This window comes from Scyliorhinus torazame, chromosome 10 (genome assembly GCF_047496885.1).
Source record: "Scyliorhinus torazame isolate Kashiwa2021f chromosome 10, sScyTor2.1, whole genome shotgun sequence".
Classification (NCBI taxonomy): Eukaryota; Metazoa; Chordata; class Chondrichthyes; order Carcharhiniformes; family Scyliorhinidae; genus Scyliorhinus; species Scyliorhinus torazame.
This window is the reverse complement of record NC_092716.1, coordinates 222466973-222494635: the sequence shown is the minus strand read 5'-3', so window position 1 is coordinate 222494635 and position 27663 is coordinate 222466973. Positions and strand designations below refer to the sequence as shown.

General features: G+C 47.4%; 1 protein-coding gene across 3 annotated transcripts in view; it reads left to right on the top strand.

Moving 5' to 3' along the window:
* The window catches only part of ric3a (RIC3 acetylcholine receptor chaperone a), a 161229-nt gene extending 134487 nt beyond the window's left edge, over positions 1 to 26742 (top strand). Inside the window, exons 5-7 of one of the 3 annotated variants that reach the window (XM_072466441.1) lie at positions 4068 to 4213; positions 9524 to 9891; positions 23191 to 26742. In XM_072466441.1, coding sequence (XP_072322542.1) covers positions 4068 to 4213; positions 9524 to 9891; positions 23191 to 23265 — 589 coding nt within the window. In that variant the 3' untranslated portion in view covers positions 23266 to 26742. The other 2 variants (XM_072466439.1, XM_072466440.1) reach the window with 2 other exon arrangements.
* Positions 26743 to 27663: the final 921 nt, after the last annotated feature.

Genomic DNA, 27663 nt, shown 5'->3' with positions numbered 1-27663 from the left:
TTCAGAGACTTCTGCTTCCAAAAAAGCTTTTCTACTGCTATGTAATGCATTTAAATGCTCAGCAAAGTGTAGTCCCGTCCCAAGCTGGAGGCTGGTCATCTAAAATGGACGGAATTTTAAGATTTCTACCAAACACCAATTGATAGGGACTATAGCCCCCAACCATCTGCAATGAATTCTTTGCAGGTACCGCCTATGCTAAAGCTGAGTTTAGCTTGCAGTTTGGCCTATCTGCCAAAATTTTCCGGGGTAAAGTCATCTATTACCGCATGGTTTCTTTCACACACACTATTACTAAATGAGCTTTCTGCAGCCCTATTCATGATGTGGAGATGCTGCCGTTGGACTGGGGTGAGCACAGTAAGAAGTCTTACAACACCAGGTTAAAGTCCAATCGGTTTGTTTCAAACACTAGCTTTCGGAGCACTGCTCCTTCTCCACTCACCTGAGGAAGGAACAGTGCTCCGAAAGCTAGTGTTTGAAACAAATCTGTTGGACTTTAACCTGGTGTTGTAAGACTTCTTACTGTGATATTCATGTTTTCACACATATCCCTAAACTCATCATTAGCAAATTCTCCCCCATTGTCCGCAAGGAATTTTGCCAGTGGACCCATTCCTGTCCCTATCCATTTTCCACGATTTGATCCAGAAATAGTCTCTTTTCTTAACTTCGTACAATCGTTGATTGACTAAATCTGGTTGCTAAATCTACAAAATGCAAAATAAATATATTATTTGCTTTATCCCAGATCATAGATTATCATAGAATTTACAGTGCAGAAGGAGGCCATTTGGCCCATCGAGTCTGCACTGGCTCTTGGAAAGAGCACCCTACCCAAGGTCAACACTTCCACCCTATCCCCATAACCCAGTAACCCCACCCAACACTAAGGGCAATTTTGGACACTAAGGGCAATTTATCATGGCCAATCCACCTAACCTGCACATCTTTGGACTGTGGGAGGAAACCGGAGCACCCGGAGGAAACCCACGCACACACGGGGAGGATGTGCAGACTCCGCACAGACAGTGACCCAAGCCGGATTCGAACCTGGGACCCTGGAGCTGTGAAGCAATTGTGCTATCCACAATGATACCGTGCTGCCCCCATGGATCTTTAAGGTCCATGGCCACAATGTCGTTAAAATCTCTGGCCAAAGGTAGGGTTACTATCGATTGTGCTGGTGTCCTTCTGTACTTCCTACAAACTTCATAGCGATCACTAACCTGTTCTATCAGTTTAGTATAGTCTTCATCCCTTACCCCTGCATCCTTTAATAAATTTTTCAGCCTCCGAGGAGACGGATGCCAAATTGTCTATGCAGTTTTAATACAACAAGCTTTTTATCAGCTAAAGTCCCATTTTCAACTGCCATTAACACATTCTTAACAACTCTACTTGAAATATTATTTGTCAGTAATGGAATACAATAGTGTCCCGACTGTGTAAATTGTAAGTCCACCGTCTTTCCAAAAACTGGTTGCCAAATCCTGTTCCATATCCAGTTTCATGTGTGCTTTCTTCATCGATGGTCTGCTCAGAAGCAAAGGTACCTCACTTGATACAACAACCGTGCTAATGAAATGATTCACTCCGGCAATATTGCAAGGGATCATCAGTCTTTTCAGCGACTTCAGAATCTTATCATCCCCAAACCGGAAACTTGTGGAACTTTCAAATTCCTTAACCTTGTTACGATTTTCAGCATTCAAGGAGTCCAGGTAACATTTTAACCAGTCAATTCCACACACAGTAGATGTGCAGCCACTGTCCAATGCAGCACAATTGAAGGATCCTGCAACCAACACCCTCATTACCAGCGTAAAACTGCTTGTTAATAGGACAATGCCTTCTTTCTGGTCACTATCTTTTTCCTCTTCTGACTCTTCCGTGTCATGTGTCACTTCCAACACTATTATAACGTGTTGGACAGTTGAAAGCATAATGGTATTGAGAGTCACATCGATTTATCATACCCCGGGCATTTCTGGAGTTCATCTTCCTATTGTAGGTTCTAATTGGGTTTCTGTCTTCAGAATTTCCGGGTCCCGATCTCCTTCTATAGCCTTGGAACCTGTTTGTAGCCATGCGATTTCACCATCTTGTTAGTAGTGTATCTTCCATATTCTGCTTTATTGCAGACTGACTTATTTGGGTCATCAGAGCCATTGGAATCAAATGTTTCCCCAGAAACATTTTTAAAGCTTCTGTCATATGATCGAATAAGGTATCCTTCTCAGTAAACTGAACTCCTGTCAAAACCAGGAGCCTATCCATGTTGCTCACTCCAGCACAGTCAAGTAATTTAAAGGCCAATACAGACTGTGGAAATTCCAGGTTGTGTTTCTGCAGCCTTTTATATAGTCTGCCAAATTCCATTATATAGTCTTCCATGGAGAAATCCTCTATTTTCCGGAACCTATCAAAATCCGACCATGCTTCATACGCACTTAACAAGTCATCCTTTTTATAAATCTTATCCATATAACGTAATAGAGAATCCAGACCACCTTCTGAGTCTTAACTCTTCCAATTCCAGCTCAGAAAACACTTTGCTCCGGATGTTACTGCCATAAGAGAAAGAGCCAATGCCATACCTTGTTTTCTCTTTCCCAATGCAGTTGCCTTAGTCCACATAACTACTGCACTTCTCCATTGGTCGTACGATCCCCTTTCAGAAAATAAGGGGGGGGGTAGTCATATCTGGCCATCTTTATCCTAGGTTCTGCCATATATCATCTTTTTTTTTCTTCTCACACACTCCTTGGTTTGGTCTGGAAAAGTTGTATCTTTCAACCCTTCACATTTGCACAACAACGATCCTCTGCTACCATTTGTTAGACGTTTTGGCTGCTGTTGTATAAAGAGTCAAAGGTACTTCTCCTTTTTACAAACACCTTTATTTCACTTTAAAAACTCTGCACAAAACTCTATTTTCACATCACCTGACACAAAGGTCACCTGAAGCCTCTTTACATATCAGTGTCAATTATTGGATACTTAACATAAATGCGACAACTAACTGAAATGTCTCTTAACCCATTACTTAATGTAAATACTGTAGCTGCAAGAGCAGGTCAGAGCTGGAAAATCCTGTGGAGAGTAACTCACCTGACTCCCAAAGCCTGTTCACCACCTACAAGGTACAAGGCAGGAGTGTGATGGAATATTCTCCACTTACTTGGATGGCAAAAGCTCAAAGTGGGTACAATCTAAAAGAAGTAAGTCCACTTGATTGGCATTCCATCCACCACCTTCAGTGTTCACCTCCTCCATAAAAGGTGCACAGTAGCAGCAGTGTGTACCTCCTACAAGATGCACTGCAGAACTCACCAAGGCTCCTTTGACAGCACCTTCCAAACTTCAACCACCTATGGTCTAGGGCGGTAGATGTATGGGAATACCTCCACCTCCAGGTTCTCTAAGCCATGCACCATGCAGACTTGGAACCATATTGTTGCTGGGTCAAATGTATGGAGTTCCCTTTCTAACAGTGCTGTAGGTGTTCGTACAGCACATGGACTGCAGCAGTTCAACAAGGTACCTCACCACCATCTTCTCAAGAGCGATTAGGGATGGGCAGAAAATGCTAGCCAGCGATGCCCATGTCATATTCACTAATAAATATTTTAAATGCTCAAACCTGCTTGGCTCCAGGATCTTCCTAAAGGGCAACAATAATCCTTTTGTGATAAAAAGAAAATTCCCTATATTCTTTGCTTGGTCACTCAGCCCTTACGTTGATCGCCAAAGTGAAGGAGTTTGTGGATTTCATTGTGTTAAAAGTTGAGACTCACCACACAGTTGTCACCTCCCTCTCCATTCTGTCAGAACCATCTCTCAGCTCACTCGCATCCTCACCATGAGCCACCATCATTTTGCAGCTTCTCTCCACCCCTCCCCATCTCCAATCCAAGCCCGCTACAATTATCTAAGTTTTCCTTTAATGCTGGGCCTGTGTTGATTAAGTGCAACAATATTTGGGGATGGTGAGGAAAATGTTCGAACATTAGGTTGCTGAATCACATCTTGACAGGATGTCCATCCTTTTGTGTGTGTTGAAGGATCACAAGTGTCACTACTGAACAGGAAGAAAAGTTACTGAGACATCTGAAGGACATCACAAGTGTCATTAAAAAGGGGAAATTCATTGAAGGCATCAGCCCCGAGAAAGAGGCAGAGGAATCCCCATACACGGAGGATTGGGAAGGTAGAGGAAAATCTCTCATACTTACAGTGCACAGAGCAACGAATGCATGTTCAGTAAACTAATTCAGAGGAGGTGTATTCAAACAGTCTAGTGGGACGTTTGCATTATTAGTTAATGTAAGGGCCTCTTTTTTGATCCCACAGTGTCAGCACAAGGCCTGGAGCACAGTGAGATTTTACTTGCACCAATTAGGGTAAATCTAACAGTCTTCAGTTGGCACGGAATACGAGTTCCCGCTCTAAATTTGCCTTGTAAATTCCACATTATGTAACGAAGAGGGTGCCATACAGTACACCCTGACAGCCCTCAAAGAGCCACCTATCAAAATTAAAAAGTTATGTAAACACATAATATAGCAAGTAACCTAATGTGGGACATGTTGAGGTAGTGACCCATGGATAACTGAATCAGACACCTGGGTTCTGCTGTTGGGGGAGCTGGGGAGGGAGGCAGAGGGGCCCTGAGTTTGCTGTTGGGGTGGGTGGGAGGGAGGTGGAATTTGCCATAGGAAGGGGTGGGTAGGAAGATTGCTTGGTCTGGTCGTCATGGTTTGGGGGAAGGATGGAAGTTGGGGTGTGGATGTGGGGGATGTGTGGACCAGGAACAGCAGCAATTAGTGAGGACATTTTCTTATTTAGCTGATGCTTAGGGTTGACAAACCCAAGTTGAACCAGCAGGAGCAGGTGGTAGATCCGTCAACTGCATATTGCTTTAGGTGTGGTAAAGTACACTTCTTGTACACTTTACCAAGATGTCGCAGTGGGTACATGTTTCCTGGCCCCTATTTTGGGGTCTTAAAAAGCAAGATAGCCCTAAATAAGAGTCACTACATGGCCTGATTTAACCTCGCTGGAGTCAGAACTTATTTTAGTGGATCACTTCCGTTTATAAACTCATGACGCATGTTCCTATTTCAAGCAAAGTGTGAGTTGTCATGATACGCAAACATGCAGCTAATGAACACATAGAATAGGACACGACCAATGAGCAGTCAGGACACTCAGGGGTGGTATCTCACTATAAAAGGGATGAGGCACTCACATTCCGCCTCTTTCTACAGACCAACATCTACAGAATGAGACAGGGTGTATCCTCAGCATCACACCCCAGCACGTGGCTTAGAGCAAGGCTCGTTCAGTTAGACTGAGTTACTATATTTAGATTGGCAGAGAGTCGAACTCATTGAGAACTGTGCTAATAGTTCAATAAAACATATTGAACTCACTTCAAAGTCTGGAGCATCTTTTACTCAAAACTGCATCAAGTGGCAGCTTGTGTTATTCCAAATTACATAACACAACATGATACCAGGAGTCTGTTCAATCTAGTTAGTCCAACTCAGCAAGATCCGTGACGACCAGCGAATGTATACCGGCACAATGGAAAAGATTCCGGCTCCTCACCAGCTCAGGACGTCCGGTGATCTCAGTGCCAACTGGCGGACATTCTGGCAGAAATTTCAGCTTTACGTCGAAGTATCAGACCTCAATGGTGAGTCTGATGCACGGAAGATAGCTATTTTCCTCACCACAGCGGGTGATCACGCCTTGGAAATATTCAACTCCTTTCACTTTGTCGAAGACCTGGACAAGACAAAGTTTCAGCCCATCCTGGACAAGTTTGACAGCCACTGTGAGGTGGACACCAACAAAATCTTCGAGCGCTACATATTCAAGCAGCGATTGCAAGATAAAGACGAATCCTTCACCTCATAATTAACTAACCTTAGACTGCTAATGCAATCCTGCAACTTCGGTGATCTACTGACTCCATGATCAGAGACCAAATCGTTTTTGGAGTTCACTCTGATCCTCTGAGAGAGCAGTTACTGAAGATCAAGCATATGACTGCCAGTCGCGATTGAAACATGCACAGTGCATGAGCACGCTAAAAATCGCAATTCCCAGTACAAAACGGCAGAAAATGATAGACTAGCTTCCCACGAGGCGGAGAATGTGCAGGCTATCTCCCGGATGCAGCGCCTCAACATTGACAAAAGCGTCCATTTCGCGCGCTCTTCCCGGGGCCCGACGCATGCGCGATGCGAACGGGATAACGAAGCGGCCGAAACCCGCACTGCGCAGGTGCAAAAGCCTGAGAACAGCACTGCGCATGTGCAACGACGCACGGAGCGTCAGGACGCCGACGTCATGACGTGTTTGAACTGTGGCACCGCCCATTTAAAGAAACACTGCCCTGCAAGAGGCAGACACTCTTTAAACTGCAGGAATCCAGGCCACTATGCAGCCCTGTGCAGATCTGCACCATCAGTCAGGAGCCAGCGCTCCCAATTCCGACGACGACGCATCCGGAGTGTGTAACAACACCTACAGGATTCTGATCCTGGCAGTGCAACGGATCCAGATGATGAATGCCTGGACAACGCTTACCCTGTGGGCATTATTACAACGTGTGAATATGCCACACAGACACATCGCAAGTCCAATCAATCATAGCTGTGGATTCCGAGGACGAATGGCGAGCAGTGATGAAGGTCAACCACTGCCCGATCCAGTTCAAGCTGGACACAGGTGCCTCTGCCAATCTCCTCTCTCAGGCAGACGTCAGACGCATTAAGAAGCCCCCCACGGTCCTTCCAGCTGCCTGCAGGCTCCTGGATTACAACAGGAATGCCATCACGGCACATGGATCCTGCCATCTGCACGTATCCAACCGGCACACACAAGAACGGTTACGCTTTGAAATTGTTAAGCCGGACAGAGCAGCCCTACTAGGTGCGCACGCCTGCAAGCAGCTGAACCTCGTTCAAAGGGTTTACACCTCGACATCCTCCTGTGTGGATCTTCAGGCCGGCATCGACGACATCCTCACCCAGTATCCAGATGTGTTTAATGGGATGGGCACGCTGCCGTATCGATACAAGATTCTGCTACGACCTGATGCCAAGCCAGTGGTCCACGCACCACAACGAGTCCCTGCTCCGCTAAGGGAGCGCCTGAAGGCACAGCTCAAGGATCTTCAGCAAAAAGGCATCATATCCAAGGTAACCGAACCGACTGACTGGGTCAGCTCGATGGTGTGCGTAAAGAAGCCTTCGAGGGACCTGTGCATCTGCATTGACCCCAAGGATCTCAACAAGAATATCATGCGGGAACACTATCCCATTCCGAAGCGGGAGGAACTCACGAGTGAGATGGCACATGCGCGCTTCTTCACCAAATTGGATGCATCACAGGGATTTTGGCAAATCCAGCTGGAAGAGTCCAGCAGAAGGCTCTGCACCTTCAACACGCCTTTTGGCAGATACTGCTACAATCGCATCCCATTTGGCATCATCTCGGCATCGGAGAGATTCCATCGCATCATGGAGCAGATGATCCAGCACATCGAATCGCAGGTGCAGCTATGTGCTAGCACTCTCCCAGCGACAGATGAGAAGGTAGTTCTCATCCGTGATGAGACAGCCAAAACCCCCTCTTGCAGCGCGTCATCCACAACCTCACCAATGGCTGGCAGAAAGGGCAGTGCCCACAATTTTACAATGTGAAGGATGACCTGATGGTGATTGATGGTATCCTCCTCAAGCTGGACAGGATTGTCATTCCGCTCAGTCTCCAGAGCTTGGTGCTGTGCCAGATTCATGAGGGACACCTGGGTATCGAGAAGTGCAGACGCAGAGCCTGGCAAGCTGCCTACTGGCCTGACATCAGCCAGGACATCACGAACATGGTCCTGAACTGTGCTACCTGTCAGCGGTTCCAGCCAGCGCAGAGCAAGGAGACGCTCCAACAGCATGACATAGTGACCTCTCCATGGTCCAAGGTTGGCATCGGCCTCTTTCATGCGAATGGTCGCGACTACGTATTGATCATCGACTATTTCTCAAATTACCCTGAGGTGCTGAAGAACAAAGAACAAAGAAATGTCCAGCACAGGAACAGGCCCTTCGGCCCTCCAAGCCTGTGCCGACCATACCTCACCTCTCGGACCATCATCAAAGCATGTAAGGAGACGTTCTCAAGGCATGGTATCCCAATCACCGTCATGAGCGACAATAGCCCGTGCTTTAGCAGTCGAGAATGGTCCACATTTGCCAGGTCATACAATTTCCAGCATGTCACCTCCAGTCCGCACTATCCGCAGTCCAATGGAAAAGTCGAGAAAGGGGTGCACATTGTGAAATAGCTCATCTGCAAGGCTGTGGACTCTGCTTCCGACATACACCTTGCACTGCTCGCGTACAGGGCAACCCCACTGTCCACTGGCATGTCGCTGGCTCAACTCCTGATGAACAGGGACCAGCGGATGATGCTTCCAGCCATACACCTGCCCAACCTGGATCACCTCCCGGTGCTGCAGAAGATGAAGCAACTCAGAGACCGTCAAAAGCAGGGCTATGATGCCCATGCCACTGATCTGGCCGTGCTATCCCGGGCAGACACTGTGGTGATCAAGATACCAGATGGTGGGTGGTCTGCCCCGGCTGTCGTTGGTCGACAGGCCGCGCCCCGCTCTTATGTTGTACGTATGGCTAATGGCTCCATCGTGCGAAGGAATCGAACGGCACTGCGCAAAGTTGCCTGCCCGCAATCACTTTCTCCTCCATTTCCATATGTTGAATTGCCACCTCCTGAAATCTCGCACCACGAGGCCACCAGTCAGGCTTCCATCCCGCCTGTCAAGGCGCCGTCGTCCCCTCCGCCGCCTCTCCGGCGGTCGACCAGGATCAGACACAAGCCTCAGAGACTGGACTTGTGAACGTTTGTTTTGTTTGCTCTGTTCTGTTGTCCTCCGTCAGTCACGTTAGACAGACTCATTCACACGTAAATACATTCACATACGCCAACAAAACTTAAAAAAAGGGGAGATGTCATGATATGCAAACATGCAGCTAATGAGCACATAGAATAGGACACGACCAATGAGCAGTCAGGACACTCGGGTGGTATCTCACTATAAAAGGGATGAGGCACTCACACCCAGCCTCTTTCCACAGACCAACATCTACAGAGTGAGCCAGGGTGTATCCTCAGCATCACACCCCAGCACGTGGCTTAGAGCAAGGCTGGTTCAGTTAGACTGAGTTAGTACATTCAGATTAGCAGAGAGTCGAACTCATTGAGAACTGTGCTAATAGTCCAATCAAACACATTGAACTCACTTCAAAGTCTGGAGCATCTTTTACTCAAAACTGCATCAAGTGGCAGCTTGTGTTATTCCAAATTACATAACACAACATGAGGGAAACCAGATCGTACTTTAAACGCTTTCTTTTGTTATCCAAAACAAAATTATAATTTAACTTGATACAGTTTAAAACCAATAATAATGGATTTTTTTCCCCTTAAGGTTATCCTGAAGAAACATACCAGCATTACTGTCAATCCGAATGCAGCTGCCAGTGTGACACCTACCCCAATTATTCTGAGTCTAATGAGCTTTCTGCGGAGGAGTTGGCAGAAAGAATAGGCACAATGGAAGATGGCTGTTCCTCAAGTGAAACAATAGAAGATAAAATTAGACAAAATAAAAAATATCAAGCACCAGATCATCAGCAGATTGGTGTGAGCAGCCAGACTGACAGTATTGAAGTGGAAGAACTCCAGTGTGAAGACAGCGAGTATGAAGATGATAACCCAGCTATTATAGTGGAGAAATGCGACATCGGCTTTGAGAAACTCAGTGATGTTGACGACCAAGTCAGAGATGAATCTAATGTAAATATTTCTGTCAGTAAGCAAAAAAACACATACAAAGATAAAGGTGTACTGAGGAAGCGCATCAAGATGGTGCTAGAGTAAGAAGCATCACCATTAAGATGGTATCGCTTCGGTGTATTTGAGCAGGTATATCAGGTCTTCCAGAGAGGGTTAAAATATATAGTGAACAGGTATCTTCTAATTTCCACTCTTTTTCGCCAGTGTTTCGTCTTCCATAATTGTTAGGAAAATCTATTTTACCCTATGTTATCGTTCTAGAGTAACCCTTTTACTGAAGCATTCTCCCGTGTGTTTTTAAACCCTCTTATTTTGCTCTGAACTTTCCTTATTTCATTGATGGCAATAGTTTGTAGTAATGTTGGTAATGTTGGTTAATGAAAGAGGAAGTGTACAGTGTTTTCACCTATGCTACAAAACACAAGGAATAACAATGCATTCTGATCCTCAGCAGTTAAGCTGAAAATACTGTTTCATCAAATTTGCAGGCCTTCAAACTAACTGCTCCATCATTCTCCTCAGGTGAGCCTAGTGGACAGGCTTGGAGGAAGCAACATGTGGCCCTTGTATACTTCAGAACTCGTAACTATTTAAAGCCCTTCAGGATTGCTTACAAATGTCTAAGCATGACATTTACGCCAAGTAAATTCCAGATTCCCTTGTTCTACTTTTTCACGTCTAGACTTAATAGAAATAAATGAACAAATTTGACATTTAGAAAAATTATCGAGTTCCTCGATTAGGGATTCCTTTCAAAAGAAAGCTCTTTATTGTTAAGGGTGTTCTTTCTTAATCAAACCTTCAATAAACTAGCTCACATTCCGCATATACCTCATGTTATGGGGTTTGTTCAGTATTTTACTAGCATAGATCCATCACCATCATTCCTGTCAATCACATTTCAGCAACGCACCAGTTTGCAAAGCATTCAGCACAATTCTAGACCCATCCTTTCAGACACTTTCCTGAAATAAACTTGTGTTGATTTGAAGATGCTATGCAAGTCCAGCTCATGAAAACAAATGAGAAGAATGCTGTACCTTCAAGGGAACTCTGTAAATAATAGGCGGCAATGTTAATCCAACCCATGTAAAACTGACAGCATCACGAGTGCAATGCTGGTTTTACATAAGGGCCCAATCTTGCTATTGAAGTCAACAAAGAAACATTAGGCAAACTGACGCCAACCAATCCCAAAGATTTCCAGCCCAGCAAGTTTAAAATTATCCCTATGCACTGGTTCTGTGGAAATGAAACGAAACTCGCTTATTGTCACAAGTAGGCTTCAAATGAAGTTACTGTGAAAAGCCCCTAGTCGCCACATTCCGGCGCCTGTTCAGGGAGGCTGGTACGGGAATGCTACCTTTACAGCAGTTTGATAAGGTATGAAATACATAGCAAGGAAATGAATAACTTCCTGGTCCCACAATGATCTCCACATCACAATTTTCTATCTGGATAAATGTAATATCTATTTATTTCCATAGGTTACAGCAGAAATAAATAATGTGCTTGCTTTTTAAAGGCTGCATAATTTAGGCCCTAGTCATTATCATGGCTGAACGTAGGCTGATTCCTCACCTTGCCTTTGCTGTTGAAACATTTTATTAGTAACAGCTACTGGAAGTGCGATAAATATGATTAACTGTAACCTTGCTCAAAAGGGCGTGTCACACATAAAATCTCATTGTGAAATCTTCAGTGTAGGAAGGCCACTGTAATTTGTTCTAAAGGCTGTTATAGGCTGTGGTCAATCTCCAAGATAAATAACGAGCACAACCTTACCAACATCCTTGTACACTTCAAAGTGTCATTTCTAATAAGTCACAATAGAGCCACTTTGGGTTTTTAGCAGATTTTAGAACAAATACACATGTGCTCCATGGTGAGAGTCAGAGCGATGATTTACAAAAGAGCGGGAGCTGAGAGTCATAGCAGAAATTTAAAAAGAGCGGGAGGTGTGAGTCAGAGCAGAAATTTAAAAAGAGCGGGAGGTGTGAGTCAGAGCAGAAATTTAAAAAGAGCGGGAGGTGTGAGTCAGAGCAGAAATTTAAAAATAGCAGGAGCTGAGATTCAGAACGGTGATTTAAAAAGAGCGGGAGCGGAGAGTCAGAGCAAAAGTGGTCCAGATTAAACAAAGTGGTATCACAGGACAAGGAGTTACGCGGGATGAGTTTTCTGGTAATTTTTTAATTTAAATGAATCAGTTCTGTGATTGAGCAGTACTTGCTGAACAATCCTGAGTGCGCTAATAGCTGCACTAACAACCAATGTAAGATCATCAGTCAAGCTTATAAGAAGCGCTTATGTCCCCTGCAAATAAAATGAATATATACGAAGGCGGGATGCCCCCCCCCCCCCCTCCCCAACATGTTCTGTGGCAGTGGAGGTGGCCTGCCATTGGCAGTGTTGTTTGCACCCTTTGCTGACAGGGAACCTGTGGCGGGGGGGGTCGCCTTCTGCGGGGGTGGAATCGCCTTTGATGGGATCAGATGACCCGCCAGCAGGAATGGTTGGAAAGGTTTGGCCCAAGTCTGTTTTTGAATTACCCAGGAACCTGGGCAATCTACAGTTTCACGTTGCCTTCTCCATGGCCTTGGTCAATCAGACTTGACTTGCAAACCAATCAGCACCCTTTCTCCTGCAGTATGAATTGCTTTAATTGTTTAAAATGATGAATGCAAGATGATATCTCTCTTTTCAGCAATACACTAGTAATCCTAGCTAATTCATTTTAATCCCACTGTGGCAGTTTGATCACTTAAATTCCGTTTTTTTAAAATCTGAAAATAAAATTCTGCTATGGTTAAAGTGACCATGGAGCTGTTAGATAATTGTAAAAAGCCAATTTATGCACAAAAGACTTTCATGGATGAAAAGCTGTCATCCTCATCCGGTCTAAATGTGACTCCAATCCCTTATCAAAATGGCTGATTCTTACTCCGAGTTGGTTTACTTCAGGTTTATACCTTGAAACTGTATTTTAGAAGATAGATAATATTCTATAGTTTATCTTTTATATAGCATAATTATTCTGCTTTCATTAATATGGAGCTCTTCAAAATTAGGATTTAATTAAAACTAAAATTGGATTAACGAGTACACTTAACAATGCTACATAATTTCATTGAAAACATCTTAAAGGAGGGCTTAGCCTCCCAAGAAATCCTGATAAAGTTAAAGATGGGCCATTTCCCAACTCATTAATCAGACATCACGTTCAAGCAGAGGACGGAGATAAGTCAATTTATAGGCCATAGGCCATTCTAAGTATCCCTCTAATAGAGCATTTAGATTTAAATTTGTTGTCACGTGTACCGAGGTACAATTAAAAGTATTGTTCTGCGTACAGTCCAGGTAGATCGTTCCATACGTGGAAACCATAGGACATACAAATCTATATTTTCCTGTTAGGGTGAAGTCAAGGTTGGCAGGAGTAGGGAATCCTGGATGACAAAACATATTGAAGTTTTGGCCAGGAAAAAGAAGGAGGCATGGCTCAGATACAAGCAGCTGGTATCAAGATTCCCTGGAGGTGTACAGGGGATACAGGAGTATACTCAAGAAGGAAATTAGGAGGACAAAAAGGGGGAATGAGGTGTCATCTTTGGCTGAGAGGAGGTGAATCCAAAGGGATTAAGATGAATGCATTCAGTCTTTTTCCCGCGGTTGTGGAATCGAGGACTAGAGGGTATAGGTTTAAGTTAAGAGAAGAAAGATGAAAGGGAACCTGAGGACCAACGTTTTTTACACAGAGGGTGATACGTATGTGGAATGAACTGCTGGAGAAAGTGGTTGAGGCACGGACATTGACAACCTTTAAAAGGCATTTGGACAGATACATGGATAGGAAAGGTTTCGAGGAAGATGGGCCAAATGGTGTTAGCTTAGATGGGCTTTTTGGTTGGCATGGACCAGTTTGGGCCAAAGTGCCTGTCTCTGTGCCGTAGATTCTACGATTCTATGATTTTACATTGTAAATACATAGACATAGACATCGAGTGAAGCATGTTTCCCCCTTGAGTTCTCAAGGGAGGTCAGGATGGTTCGCCTTCCCGGTTTGACACGTGTGGGAGGGATCTGTGTCCCCTTCTGCAAATGGCCTTCCTCCCATTTTCCTCTCTGCTGTACGTGAGCTCCCTTTCGTCCAGGCGGTACTCCCTGCCCCCTCTTCCTACCTCCCCTTCCTATCCCTCATCCCCCTCCCATCCTGTCTGCTCCCCCCAGTTAGTTGCTGTTTGTGAACAGTCTGTGAAGAGGTTTGTGAACTTCTCCCACATGTCGTGGAATCTATCCTCAGACCCCCTTATCGAGAATTAAATTTTTTCCAGTTTCCGAAACTCGACCAGGTTTGAAGCGCCATGCCGAGGTCCTGGATGGTGCTGCTGACTTCCTAGCAGAAGTCTCCGCCTGGCAGTAAGGCAAAGATCAAGGCATCTGCCCCTTCCCTGCCAGAGCAGGAAGAACCCGCTCATGCGTGTCTCAGTGAGGTGCGCTCCATGCACCACCTTAAGCTGCAACATGCTCAGCCCAGCGCAAGAGGAGGTGGAGTTGATCCTGTGCAGTGCCTTGACCCAGAGTCCCCCCCCCCCCGCCTTATCTCCGTGCCCATCTCCTCCCCCCATTTCCATCTGGTCTCGTCCAGCGGGGTCGTGACCATTTTTATGAGTTACCCGTGGATTTCTCCACATTTGTTGTCCCCTAACCAGTCCAGCCTTTCCATTGTGCCCAGAAATGTGTTTCCGCATCTCTTGCAGAGGAAGTCGCAAGTACCGGAGCTCATTCCCTTTCGGGAGTTGGAGCCTGTCCGAGAGTTCACCAGGGTCTCCAGTCTATCGTCCACGTACATGTCCTCTTCTCTCAGTGTCTCTCTGTCCTCCCTCCATGTCCCAAATGTGGTGTCTACCCTCGCCGGTGTGAACCTATGGTTGTTGCAGATGGGGGCCTCTATGGACAGCTCACCAAGCTTGAAACAGTGCTTGAACTGGTTCCATGGCCACTACCACCGGGCTCCGGGAGTGGTGCGGTGGCCAGCACTTGGAGTGACGTGCAGGAGGCCTCCTCCAGTCAGCTCCAGTCTGCCTCGAATTCCCTTCGACACACCCTCACCCTCTCCGCATTTGGCAGCCCACTGGAAGAATAGGAGTTTCGGTAGGGACAGGTCTCCCACGTGTCACCCTCGCTGTAAGATGGTCTTGCGTATCCTAGGTACTCTCTCTTCTCTTTGGATCCCCTGGTACCTGAACTTGGTTTGGGTTATTTTACACGGTAATTCTTCCAGCTCTGCTCCTCCCTCTCAGGGGTTCACCAGGAAGATTTTGCTCTTTCCCGGGTAGAGTTTGTAACCTGAGAAGGCATCAAACTCACTAACTCTTTCCCATGCTGGCTAGGGGGTTCGAAACATAGAGGAGAAGGTTATCCACATAGAGTGAGACTCTATTCTCTCTGTCCCCTCTCTGAATGCCCGTCCACCACTCCGCCAATCTAAGACAATGGCCAGTGGTTCAATTGCCAGTGAGAACAAGAGTGGGGATAATGGGAACCCCTGCCACATTCTCCTGTGCAGCCCAAACGTATTTGGAGGTGGTGGCATTCGTCTGTATGCTTGCCGTGGGAGCGCTGTACAGGAGCTTCCCCCACACGTTGAACCCTTCTCCAAACCCAAATCGTTCAAGTACCTCCATTCAAATCAAATTAAATGGTTTCTCACCGTCCCCAGATAGTATCATTATTACATTCAGCAGGCATCCAGGTCGGAGAATCGCCGGGAGCTGGCGTGAATCCCGCCCCCGCCAGTTGCCGAATTCTCCGGCACAGGATATTCGGTGTGGGTGGGAATCGCGCCGCGTCGGTTGGTGGGCCCCCCCCCCCCGCGATTATCCGGCCCGCGATGGGCCGAAGTCCGGCTGCTGTCATGCGTGTCCCGCCGGCGAGAATCAAACCACCTCTCTTACCGGCGGGACGAGGCGGCGCGGGAGGGCTCCGGGGTCCTTGGGGGGGGGGGGGTGCGGGGCGATCTGTCCCCGGCGGGTGCCCACACTGTGGCCTGACCCGCGATCGGGGCCCAACGATCCGCGGGCAGGCCTGTGCCGTGGGGGCACCCTTTTCCCTCCGCCTCGGCCACAGCCTCCGCGATGGCCGTCGTGTAAGAGACACCCCCCCCCGCGCATGCGCGGGGATGACGTCAGCGGCCGCGCATGCGTGGACTTCTGCCGCCCGACGAAGTCCTTTCGGCCCTGGCTGGCGTGGCGCCAAAGGCCTTCCATGCCAGCCGGTGGAGCGGAAACCACTCCGGCACTAGTATGGCAGGGGGGTGGGCACGGGAGCAATAGGTCAGAAGGTGAGAGCATTGAGGGAGAACTAGGGAATAGGGACAGTGTGGCTCTGAGGCAGAGCAGACGGGGAGAAGTTGCTGAACACAGCGGGTCTGGTGGCCTGAAGTGCATATGTTTTAATGCAAGGAGCATTACGGGTAAGGCAGATGAACTTAGAGCTTGGATTACTACCTGGAACTATGATGTTGTTGCCATTACAGAGACCTGGTTGAGGGAAGGGCAGGATTGGCAGCTAAACGTTCCAGGATTTAGATGTTTCAGGCGGGATAGAGGGGGATGTAAAAGGGGAGGCGGAGTTGCGCTACTTGTTCAGGAGAGTATCACAGCTATACAGCGAGAGGACACCTCAGAGGGCAGTGAGGATATATGGGTAGAGATCAGGAATAAGAAGGGTGCAGTCACAATGTTGGGGGTATACTACAGGCCTCCCAACAGCCAGCGGGAGATAGAGGAGCAGATAGGTAGACAGATTTTGGAAAAGAGTAAAAACAACAGGGTTGTGGTGATGGGAGACTTCAACTTCCCCAATATTGACTGGGACTCACTTAGTGCCAGGGGCTTAGACGGGGCAGAGTTTGTAAGGAGCATCCAGGAGGGCTTCTTAAAACAATATGTAAACAGTCCAACTAGGGAAGGGGCGGTACTGGACCTGGTATTGGGGAATGAGCCCGGCCAGGTGGTAGATGTTTCAGTAGGGGAGCATTTCGTTAACAGTGACCACAATTCAGTAAGTTTTAAAGTACTGGTGGACAAGGATAAGAGTGGTCCGAGGATGAATGTGCTAAATTGGGGGAAGGCTAATTATAACAATATTAGGCGGGAACTGAAGAACATAGATTGGGGGCGGATGTTTGAGGGCAAATCAACATCTGACATGTGGGAGGCTTTCAAGTGTCAGTTGAAAGGAATACAGGACAGGCATGTTCCTGTGAGGAAGAAAGATAAATACGGCAATTTTCGGGAACCTTGGATGACGAGTGATATTGTAGGCCTCGTCAAAAAGAAAAAGGAGGCATTTGTCAGGGCTAAAAGGCTGGGAACAGACGAAGCCTGTGTGGCATATAAGGAAAGTAGGAAGGAACTTAAGCAAGGAGTCAGGAGGGCTAGAAGGGGTCATGAAAAGTCATTGGCAAATAGGGTTAAGGAAAATCCCAAGGCTTTTTACACTTACATAAAAAGCAAGAGGGTAGCCAGGGAAAGGGTTGGCCCACTGAAGGATAGGCAAGGGAATCTATGTGTGGAGCCAGAGGAAATGGGCGAGGTACTAAATGAATACTTTGCATCAGTATTCACCAAAGAGAAGGAATTGGTAGATGTTGAGTCTGGAGAAGGGGGTGTAGATAGCCTGGGTCACATTGTGATCCAAAAAGACGAGGTGTTGGGTGTCTTAAAAAATATTAAGGTAGATAAGTCCCCAGGGCCGGATGGGATCTACCCCAGAATACTGAAGGAGGCTGGAGAGGAAATTGCTGAGGCCTTGACAGAAATCTTTGGATCCTCGCTGTCTTCAGGGGATGTCCCGGAGGACTGGAGAATAGCCAATGTTGTTCCTCTGTTTAAGAAGGGTGGCAGGGATAATCCCGGGAACTACAGGCCGGTGAGCCTTACTTCAGTGGTAGGGAAATTACTGGAGAGAATTCTTCGAGACAGGATCTACTCCCATTTGGAAGCAAATGGACGTATTAGTGAGAGGCAGCACGGTTTTGTGAAGGGGAGGTCGTGTCTCACTAACTTGATAGAGTTTTTCGAGGAGGTCACTAAGATGATTGATGCAGGTAGGGCAGTAGATGTTGTCTATATGGACTTCAGTAAGGCCTTTGACAAGGTCCCTCATGGTAGACTAGTACAAAAGGTGAAGTCACACGGGATCAGGGGTGAACTGGCAAGGTGGATACAGAACTGGCTAGGCCATAGAAGGCAGAGGGTAGCAATGGAGGGATGCTTTTCTAATTGGAGGGCTGTGACCAGTGGTGTTCCACAGGGATCAGTGCTGGGACCTTTGCTCTTTGTAGTATATATAAATGATTTGGAGGAAAATGTAACTGGTCTGATTAGTAAGTTTGCAGACGACACAAAGGTTGGTGGAATTGCGGATAGCGATGAGGACTGTCTGAGGATACAGCAGGATTTAGATTGTCTGGAGACTTGGGCGGAGAGATGGCAGATGGAGTTTAACCTGGACAAATGTGAGGTAATGCATTTTGGAAGGGCTAATGCAGGTAGGGAATATACAGTGAATGGTAGAACCCTCAAGAGTATTGAAAGTCAAAGAGATCTAGGAGTACAGGTCCACAGATCACTGAAAGGGGCTACACAGGTGGAGAAGGTAGTCAAGAAGGCATACGGCATGCTTGCCTTCATTGGCCGGGGCATTGAGTATAAGAATTGGCAAGTCATGTTGCAGCTGTATAGAACCTTAGTTAGGCCACACTTGGAGTATAGTGTTCAATTCTGGTCGCCACACTACCAGAAGGATGTGGAGGCTTTAGAGAGGGTGCAGAAGAGATTTACCAGAATGTTGCCTGGTATGGAGGGCATAAGCTATGAGGAGCGATTGAATAAACTCGGTTTGTTCTCACTGGAACGAAGGAGGTTGAGGGGCGACCTGATAGAGGTATACAAAATTATGAGGGGCATAGACAGAGTGGATAGTCAGAGGCTTTTCCCCAGGGTAGAGGGGTCAATTACTAGGGGGCATAGGTTTAAGGTGAGAGGGGCAAAGTTTAGAGTAGATGTACGAGGCAAGTTTTTTACGCAGAGGGTAGTGGGTGCCTGGAACTCACTACCGGAGGAGGTAGTGGAGGCAGGGACGATAGGGACATTTAAGGGGCATCTTGACAAATATATGAATAGGATGGGAATAGAAGGATACGGACCCAGGAAGTGTAGAAGATTGTAGTTTAGTCGGGCAGTATGGTCGGCACGGGCTTGGAGGGCCGAAGGGCCTGTTCCTGTGCTGTACATTTCTTTGTTCTTTGTTGTTCTTTGTTCTTTGGCACGGGCCTAGCCCCTCACGGTGCGTGCTTGACCCCTAAAGGTGCGGAGAAATACGCACCTTTAGGGCGGCCCGACGCCGGAGTGGTTCACGCCACTCCATCCCGCCGGGACCCCCCGCCCCGCCGGGTAGAGGAGAATCCTGGCCATGATGTTCATTGTTAGTTGTCTGCCCTTGACAAACCTGGCCTGATCTTCCACGATCATTTCTGCCAGGTGGCTCTCCAGGCGTCTCGCCAGCACCTTCACGAGGACTTTTGTATTAGTGCTAAGAGAGAGATGGGTCTGTATGATCCACACTCTGTCAGGTCTTTGTCCTTTTTGGGGTCAATGGGATCGAGGCCTGGGCCAGCATGGGCGACAGGGCCCCTTTTGACAGTGAGTCATGGAACAACTCACCCAAGTGCGGGGCCAGTGCTTCTGCAAATGTTTTGTAAAACCCATCCTGTCCCGGCGCTTTCCTGACTGCATAGAGTTAATGCATTCCACGATTTTGCTCGGCTCTAGCAGTGCTTTGCCTCATTAACCTCTTTTGGATCTGCTACCGTCCTACCGATTCTGTCCCTAACTGGCGCTGCTTGCTTTCTTAGCTGGTGTGCCAGCTTGCGGCCAGCCTTGTCTCCATGTTCGGAGAAGGCCCCTCCACGCCTGTAGGAGCTGGTGGACTGCCCTCCTTTGGAAGGCAGATCAAATTCCATCTGCAGCTCTTTCCTCTCTGCCAGCAGTTCCAGGGTTGAGGCCTTACCGCCGATCCAGTATGGGGTCGATCAGCCACTGTTTGGCTGCCCTCTTTTTCTTGTCCCTCAGGGCTCTGATTTTGCTGCCGATCACCACCTTCAGTGCCAATCCTACGGCGAGTAACTCACCTCCTGACCCTCCAAAGCCTGTCCACCATCTACAAGGCACAAGTCAGGAGTGTAATGGAATACTCTCCACTTGCCTGGATGAGTGCAGCTCCAACAACACTCAAGAAGCTCGACACCATCCAAGACAAAGCAGCCCACTTGAATGCTTCTCCTTCCACAAACATTAAATGGAGAGTTTCCCCCCGATTCCCATTGACTCCACCTCCTTGATGACATATTTGTTCAAATGCTGCCTTGATCAAGGGCAGTCACTCTGACCTTCTGAAGGGCAACTAGAGATGGGCAATAAATGCTGTCCATCCAGTGACTCCCAGATCCCATAAATGAATTAAAAAATATGTCCTTCCCACTTGCACCCTCTTGCGCTCTTCACCCACAGCAGGATCCGCTCTTTGTCCTGGTACCTGTGGAGCCTCACGATAGACCTGGGCAGTTGTCGAAGCGACCTGGAGGTGGGGTCTACCTCCGGGTGCTTCCTCGCTGACCAGCTTCCTGAGTATTGCTACTCTGTATTCTGTGGGGTTTCTCCACTCTGTTCCCTCCGTGAGCCCCACGATTCTCAGGTTTTGCTGACACAATCGGTTCTCCTGGTCGTCGACTTTATCCGTCAACCCCTTCTGGGCCTTGGCCAGGCTTCCTACCTCGGCCTTGAGTGCCGCGATCCGGTCCACTTGGTCCGTGGATGTTTTTGAGGTCCCATGTCATATGATCCTGGGCCTCTAGCTTCTGCTCCATATTGTCCATTGCCTCCCTCATGGGGGCCGCCGCAGTTTCCACTGCTGCCTCGATGACTGCCAGAAGGTCTTTTTCATCTCCTCCCTATGTCTCTGGAGCACGGAGGTGATGAAGCCCGTCAACCTGTTCCTCAGTGCCTGGGTCTGCGCTGGGAGCTCTGCGGGGTCGACCCTCACTGGTTCTGTGCCTCCACATGTAGTTCATAGAATTTACAGTGCAGAAGGAGGCCCTTCGGCCCATCGAGTCTGCACCAGCACTTGGAAAGAGCACCCCACCCAAGCCCACACCTCCACCCTATCCCCATAACCCAGTAACCCCACCCAACACTAAGGGCAATTTTGGACACGAAGGGCAATTTATCATGGCCGATCCACCTAACCTGCACATCTTTGGACTGTGGGAGGAAACCGGAGCATCCGGAGGAAACCCACGCACACACGGGGAGAATGTGCAGACTCCGCAGAGGCAGGGACCCAAGCTGGGAATCAAACCTGTGAAGCAATTGTGCTAACCACTGTGCTACCGTGCTGCCCGAAGGTTCCCTGCTCCGAGGCGGAGGTTTTCCTCCCCTCGTCTTTACTGGCTTTTCAGCTGGGCGGCTGATTTTTTCCTATCCTGCTTGGCAGTGCAGTCGATGGGGGGTTAGTCTGGGGGATTATGAGTACTGTGGGGGCCCATTTGTTGGGGTTAAAAGGCCCTAATTGAAGTTCTTAGATGAGAGCCACCTTTCATGCGACTGCCCAGAAGTCGGTTCAGTTAAAGAGCGTGTGCATAAGAACTAGGAGCAGGAGTAGGCCATCTGGCCCCTCGAGCCTGCTCCGCCATTCAATGAGATCATGGCTGATCGTTTGTGGACTCAGCTCCACTTTCCCGCCCGAACACCATAACCCTTTATTCCTTTATTCTTCAACAAACTATCTATCTTTATCTTGAAAACATTTAATGAAGGAGCTTCAACTGCTTCACTGAGCAAGGAATTCCATAGATTCACAACCCTTTGGGTGAAAAAGTTCCTCCTAAGCTCAGTCCTAAATCTACTTCCCCTTATTTTGAGGCTATGCCCTCTAGTTCTGCTTTCACCCGCCAGTGGGAATAACCTCCCCGCATCTATCCTATCTATTCCCTTCATAATTTTATATGTTTCTATAAGATCCCCAGTACAGTAGCATAATGGTTATGTTAATGAACTGCAGGGTGTTGGACCAATGATCCGGAGGCATACCTTCAAATCCCATAAAGGGGAGGTATTCTCAGACTACAGCAGCCGGTGGAACTGTCGCAGAAGGTCTCTGGGAGAAGCAAGAAGATTGCAAGTGGAGCCACAGCCCAGGTTTTCTGATGTGTTGGACGTCCTTAATTACAAGAGGTCAAGCGGAGTAAAAGGGAAATGTTTCCATAGAGGGCCAGAATATCCTCAAGGCAGATCCTCTATTAGGAATAGAAGCGTACAGCCAAGGAGATCAATTCCTAAAGCTTGGCCCTGATTACTGAAAAAATTCAATACTCCCTCACGAGTCGCCAAGCTCAGTGAATTCATCTCCTCGTGATATTTCTTACCTAACACATCATGAACACAACTCTTTCACTCACCTCTCAGCAAACCAAACTAGCCTCATATCCAGATGCTCCACTTCACCCTCAAACAGCGAGCTTCACACTCACCTCTCAACTTCCACATCACGGGGCAGCACGGTAGCATTGTGGATAGCACACTTGCTTCACAGCTCCAGGGTCCCAGGTTCGATTCCAGCTTGGGCCACTGTCTGTGCGGAGTCTGCACGTCCTCCCCGTGTGTGCGTGGGTTTCCTCCGGGTGCTCCGGTTTCCTCCCACAGTCCAAAGATGTGCGGGTTAAGTGGATTGGCCATGATAAATTGCCCTTAGTGTTGTGTGGGGTTACTGGGTTATGGGGAATAGAGTGGAGGTGTTGACCTTGGGTAGGGTGCTCTTTCCAAGAGCCGGTGCAGACTCGATGGGCTGAATGGCCTCCTTCTGCACTGTAAATTCTACGTAAAATTCTACGTCTACCTAAACACATTGCAGCACAATCACTGATATTCTTCTCTCTGTCCTGAAGGACCAGGTTGCTGGGAGCAGTAGAGAACCAACAGGCTACAGGGACACATGCACCTTCTTTGAGATTGTGCTGCACACTATAGGGCCAACAGTGACTGAGGTCATTGCATCCAATGTCACCAAGAATATTCAAGTTAACAGTATGTTCCTGACTTAAGCACCAATTGCACTTCTTCTCATTCTACTGCTTGGCATGAAGTACAAGTTGCAGATGGCATAATCATAGACCTCCTGCTTTCCAGCTTGACCCCTTACCTTCATCACAACCTGTATCCCTTGCATTTTTGCTTTCAGAAACCCAAGCTCTGCAACTCTAGCTCACCCAAAGGCAAGGTCACACAATGGGATTTCTGCAGAGAACTCCGATGAGAACTCTAATTGGGTGGTGTACAGAAGAATGATGATGGGCATGCACACAGATACGCTTGGTGCATTGGCAGGCCACCCAGAAAACCTGCTATCACTGTCAAGGTGCATGAAGGATTCGGACTCCAACTTGGCACTGGCTTCATGCAGAGCTTGGAACCCACCCTTTCCAGTGCGCAAGTAATGGGCAACTCCCTGACAGCATTCACAGACCCAACTGTGAAGCAGCATCTGATAGCCCACATCTGAGCTGCCATTTAAACACAGGCAGAAAACACCCAATTTCTCAGTTCTGCAGTGGACATCACACTAAGTCATGTGTGTTGTCATTTAAGCCCAGCTGGTGCCATGCAGGTTCAGATGCCATGGTTGTTGATGATGCCAGTATTCAAAGGGGCTTAAATGATTTCACAGCAGTCTGGCTGTTTACAGATTACTAGTTTTACTAAAGTGTCAGTTCAGATTACTAGTTTTACTAAAGTGTCAGTTCAGATTACTAGTTTTATTAAAGTGTCAGTTCAGGGGGGGTGGTATCAGCTCTGTGGTGCATGGACCTGTTGTCTTGTCTCAGGATGACCTCATTCATGCTCCCAACACTGCCATTCTGCCAGTGCTCTTGTGGTCGCCTATCAGCCAGCCAGCCCAACTGTGCAAACCTAGGTTGGGCTTTCAAGGCCCAGAGCTGCTCTGGAGCATCCTTAAAGGCCATCTGCAATATCATCAGTTCTGCTGCAGTCACTGAGGTGGGTAAATACTCAACAGGAGTACTGGGCCAGGCAAAGGCACCCACAAGACGGGCACTGAGGGAATGCACAAGGGTGAATAGTTCAGTTTTGTAGGTATTACTGACACGTGCTGTTGGATGAAGTTGGTATGGAATGGCTCTTTTGTTGGTTTATTTAATTTCTGGATTGTGTCCATGGGGACAATGTGAAAGGTAAGAGATTGTGGAGCAGTGGTGAGATTGTAGGCGAGGTGGAGACCGAACAGCTGCTCACAGACGGCCCAGTTTGTGCAAAGGATTTCTAGATGCCAATTCTCTTCTTCTTCCTCCTTTCTCCGTCTTCCGAAGTGCTCTCCATAGGCTTGGTGGGAAGGGCTACATCCTCATGAGCGTGAGGTTGCGAATGATGGACCAATACCACAACAAATTGGAAGACAAGCCCTGGCAAGTGCTGGAGATCTCTGTCCCAAATGGTTCAGGGGTTGAACTGTTGCTTCAGAACATCAGTGCTTTACTACATGATGTCCCTGATGGCAGCATGGTTCTACCTATAAGCACAATGATCATACCTGATAAGGTGGCAGGTGTAGACCAAGTAGACCTTGTCACCAGCCACTGTCTGGTTCATCATAATGGCTCAAAATGGCAAGTATGGCTGACTGACACAGGATGGAAGCATCATGATTGCTGCTAGGATAATGGGCATTCACCAACAAGACACTGCGTGCGTGGTCGCACACCAACAATGTATTCATGCAGGGTTAACCTTTGCAGTCCTGGTACATCTCCCCATAAGTAGAGCCTGCTGTGCCCAGTGGTGGACTTACATTTTTGGGGCCCTGAAACTTGAACTGTTATGGGGGCCCCTTCGCAACCAGCAACGAGGTTTGGGTAACCACTGTTATGTTCTTCAGTGGGGTTGTTCCACGACAGATCACCACAAATTTTTTAAAAATTTAACCACTACATCTCAGATTTTGAGTAAAATTGCAGTACTGGATTATCTCACATGTCAAAGTCACTGGTGTGAATAAAAAATTCCTATGCCTTATAGTTTTCGAGTTATGGGGGGATGAAAATTAGGGAAATGTTATATACATGCATGATGCATCATAGAATGATGAAATAAAACATAGAAAAGACCACAGTCAATATAATCTTTTATTTTAGACACCTATGAGAATACATACTACATGAAGCACATTTTACAAAATACTCTTTTTTCTGTTTTTTCTAGCAACATATTCACGTACAGTTTTGTCATATGAGAGCTTCCTTGCAATGTCATTTTCTATATGCATAAAGAATTTAAGCACTCTTGAGTCATGGTAGACCAAAATTTGTTCTTTATAAAGGATAGCTTTGAAAAATTCCTTTCTGCTTCACAACTCGTGAAAGGCATTGTCAAGTACAGCTTAAGCGCATTAGTAATATTGGGGAACACTTCAATTAGGTGTTGCTCACAAATAAGCTGAAGAACTTCTGCGCATTGCATTTTAGATGGCGTGTTTTCTTCTGTGTTCTGGGATTTCCTAAGGTGCAAATATTCTTTGAACTGATAACACTCGTTTACTAATTTGTGGTCAATATCATCTTTGTAATACGATATTATAAGTTTAATACTGTCCTCATCAATTTCAGAATTGTTCACCAATTCTGAGAGGAACTTGAACCTTTTTGCAATCTGCTCATATGGGTCAATCCTCTTGCGTAACTGGATTATCAAGCAGTCATAGAGTTGATATAGAACTTCTATCCTAAATTTGTCAGCTCCTCTCAAAGAAGCAATACCACTTGTTCCATCTGAAAATTTCCTTGTAACAATGCGTTTGGAAGCATCAAAATAACTTGAGGTGATATCTTCACACAAACCTTTTGCTTCTGATTCATAACAATTTTCTCTGAGTTCTTTAACAAACGAAAGTAAAGATGATAGCAGAAGATAACCTTCAAATACATCAAAATCAGGGGTTTGGAGTTTCTTACTTGTTTTGTTGAAACGCTCCAGCACCTCTTCCCAAACGACTGTTAAAATAGCATATTCCAGCTTTACCAACTTGTGGTATAAATTCTTTGCATCTCGTTTACATTCAGGCTTCTCTTCTGAGTCTTCAAAAATATGTTTGAGAGTTTGTAAAATACCCATATGTCCATTTTTAATTGCCCGGACTGCTTCATAGTGTGCAGACCATCTAGTTACACTTAAGCTCTTTAGAGAAAAATGTAGATTGCCCTGTGTGTTTAAAATCCCCCATCTTCGTGGAGATCCAGAAAAGAAAACATACAGCTCCTGCAAAATGCCAAAATAGTCAACAACTTCAGGTACAGTAGACACTGCCTTTTCTCCAACAAGGTTAAGTGAATGGGCTGCAATGGTACATAGTCTGCACATGGTACATAGTACATTAGCCACAACAGAACAGCCAACTTACCATGACACTTCACCTTTACAACATCTGTGCTACTGATTCTCAAACTTTGGGATTGTTGAAATATATACAACAAAAAATTAATCAATTTGAGTTGTGCGACTATTGTCGCAGGTTTGCAAGGTCTACTTTCTGAGAAAGTTTTTTTTCAAAAAACCCCAGGCACGATTCTCCGATCCCCCACTGGGTTGGAGAATCGCCGGGGGCCGGTGTGAATCCCACCCCCACCGTGCCCCGAATTCTCCGCCACCGGAGACTCGGCGGGGGCGGGAATAGCGCCGCGCCGGTCGGCGGAAATCTCCTGGCGATTCTCCGGTCCGCGATGGGCCGAAGTCCCGCCGCTGTCAACCCACGCCAGCCGGCGTGGATTGAACCACCTTTCGAACGGCGGGACAAGGCGGCGCGGGTGGGCTCCCGGGTCCTGGGGGGGGCGCGGGGCGATCTGGCCCCGGGGGGTGCCCCTACGGTGGCCTGGCCCGCGATCGGGGCCCACAGATCCGCGGGCGGGCCTGTGCCATGGGGGCACTCTTTTCCTGCCGCCTTCGCCATGGTCTCCACTATGACGGAAGCGTAAGAGACCCCATCCACTGCGCATGCGCGGGGATGCCGTGAGCGGCCGCTGATGCTCCCGTGCATACGCCGCACGGCAAAGTCATTTCTGCGCCAGCTGGCGGGGCACCAAAGGCCTTTCCCGTCAGCTGGCGGGGCGGAAATCAGTCCGGCGCGGGCCTAGCCCCTCAAGGTGAGGGCTCGATCCCCAAGATGCGGAGAATTCCACACCTTTGGGGCGGCGCAATGCCGGACTGATTCGTGCCGTTTTTGCCGCCGGTCGGCGGATATCGCGCCAATTGCGGAGAATCCCGCCCTCCTTCTCAGAAAGTAAAGCGCCATTTTTTAAGATTTATAATACATAAGCTAAATAGGCTAAACTAGGCTATGTTCAAGCTAGCCTACGCTTGGCTCAACTAAGTTAGGCAAGACGAGGCCACCAAAACTCACAGGCTAAGGTAATAGAACATAGAACATAGAAAAATACAGCACAGAACAGGCCCTTCAGCCCACGATGTTGTGCCGAACCTTTGTCCTAGATTAATCATAGATTATCATAGAATTTACAGTGCAGAAGGAGACCATTCAGCCTATCGAGTCTGCACCGGCTCTTGGAAAGAGCACCCTACTCTAGGTCAACACCTCCACCCTATCCCCATAACCCAGTAACCCCACCCAACACCAATGGCAATTTTGGAC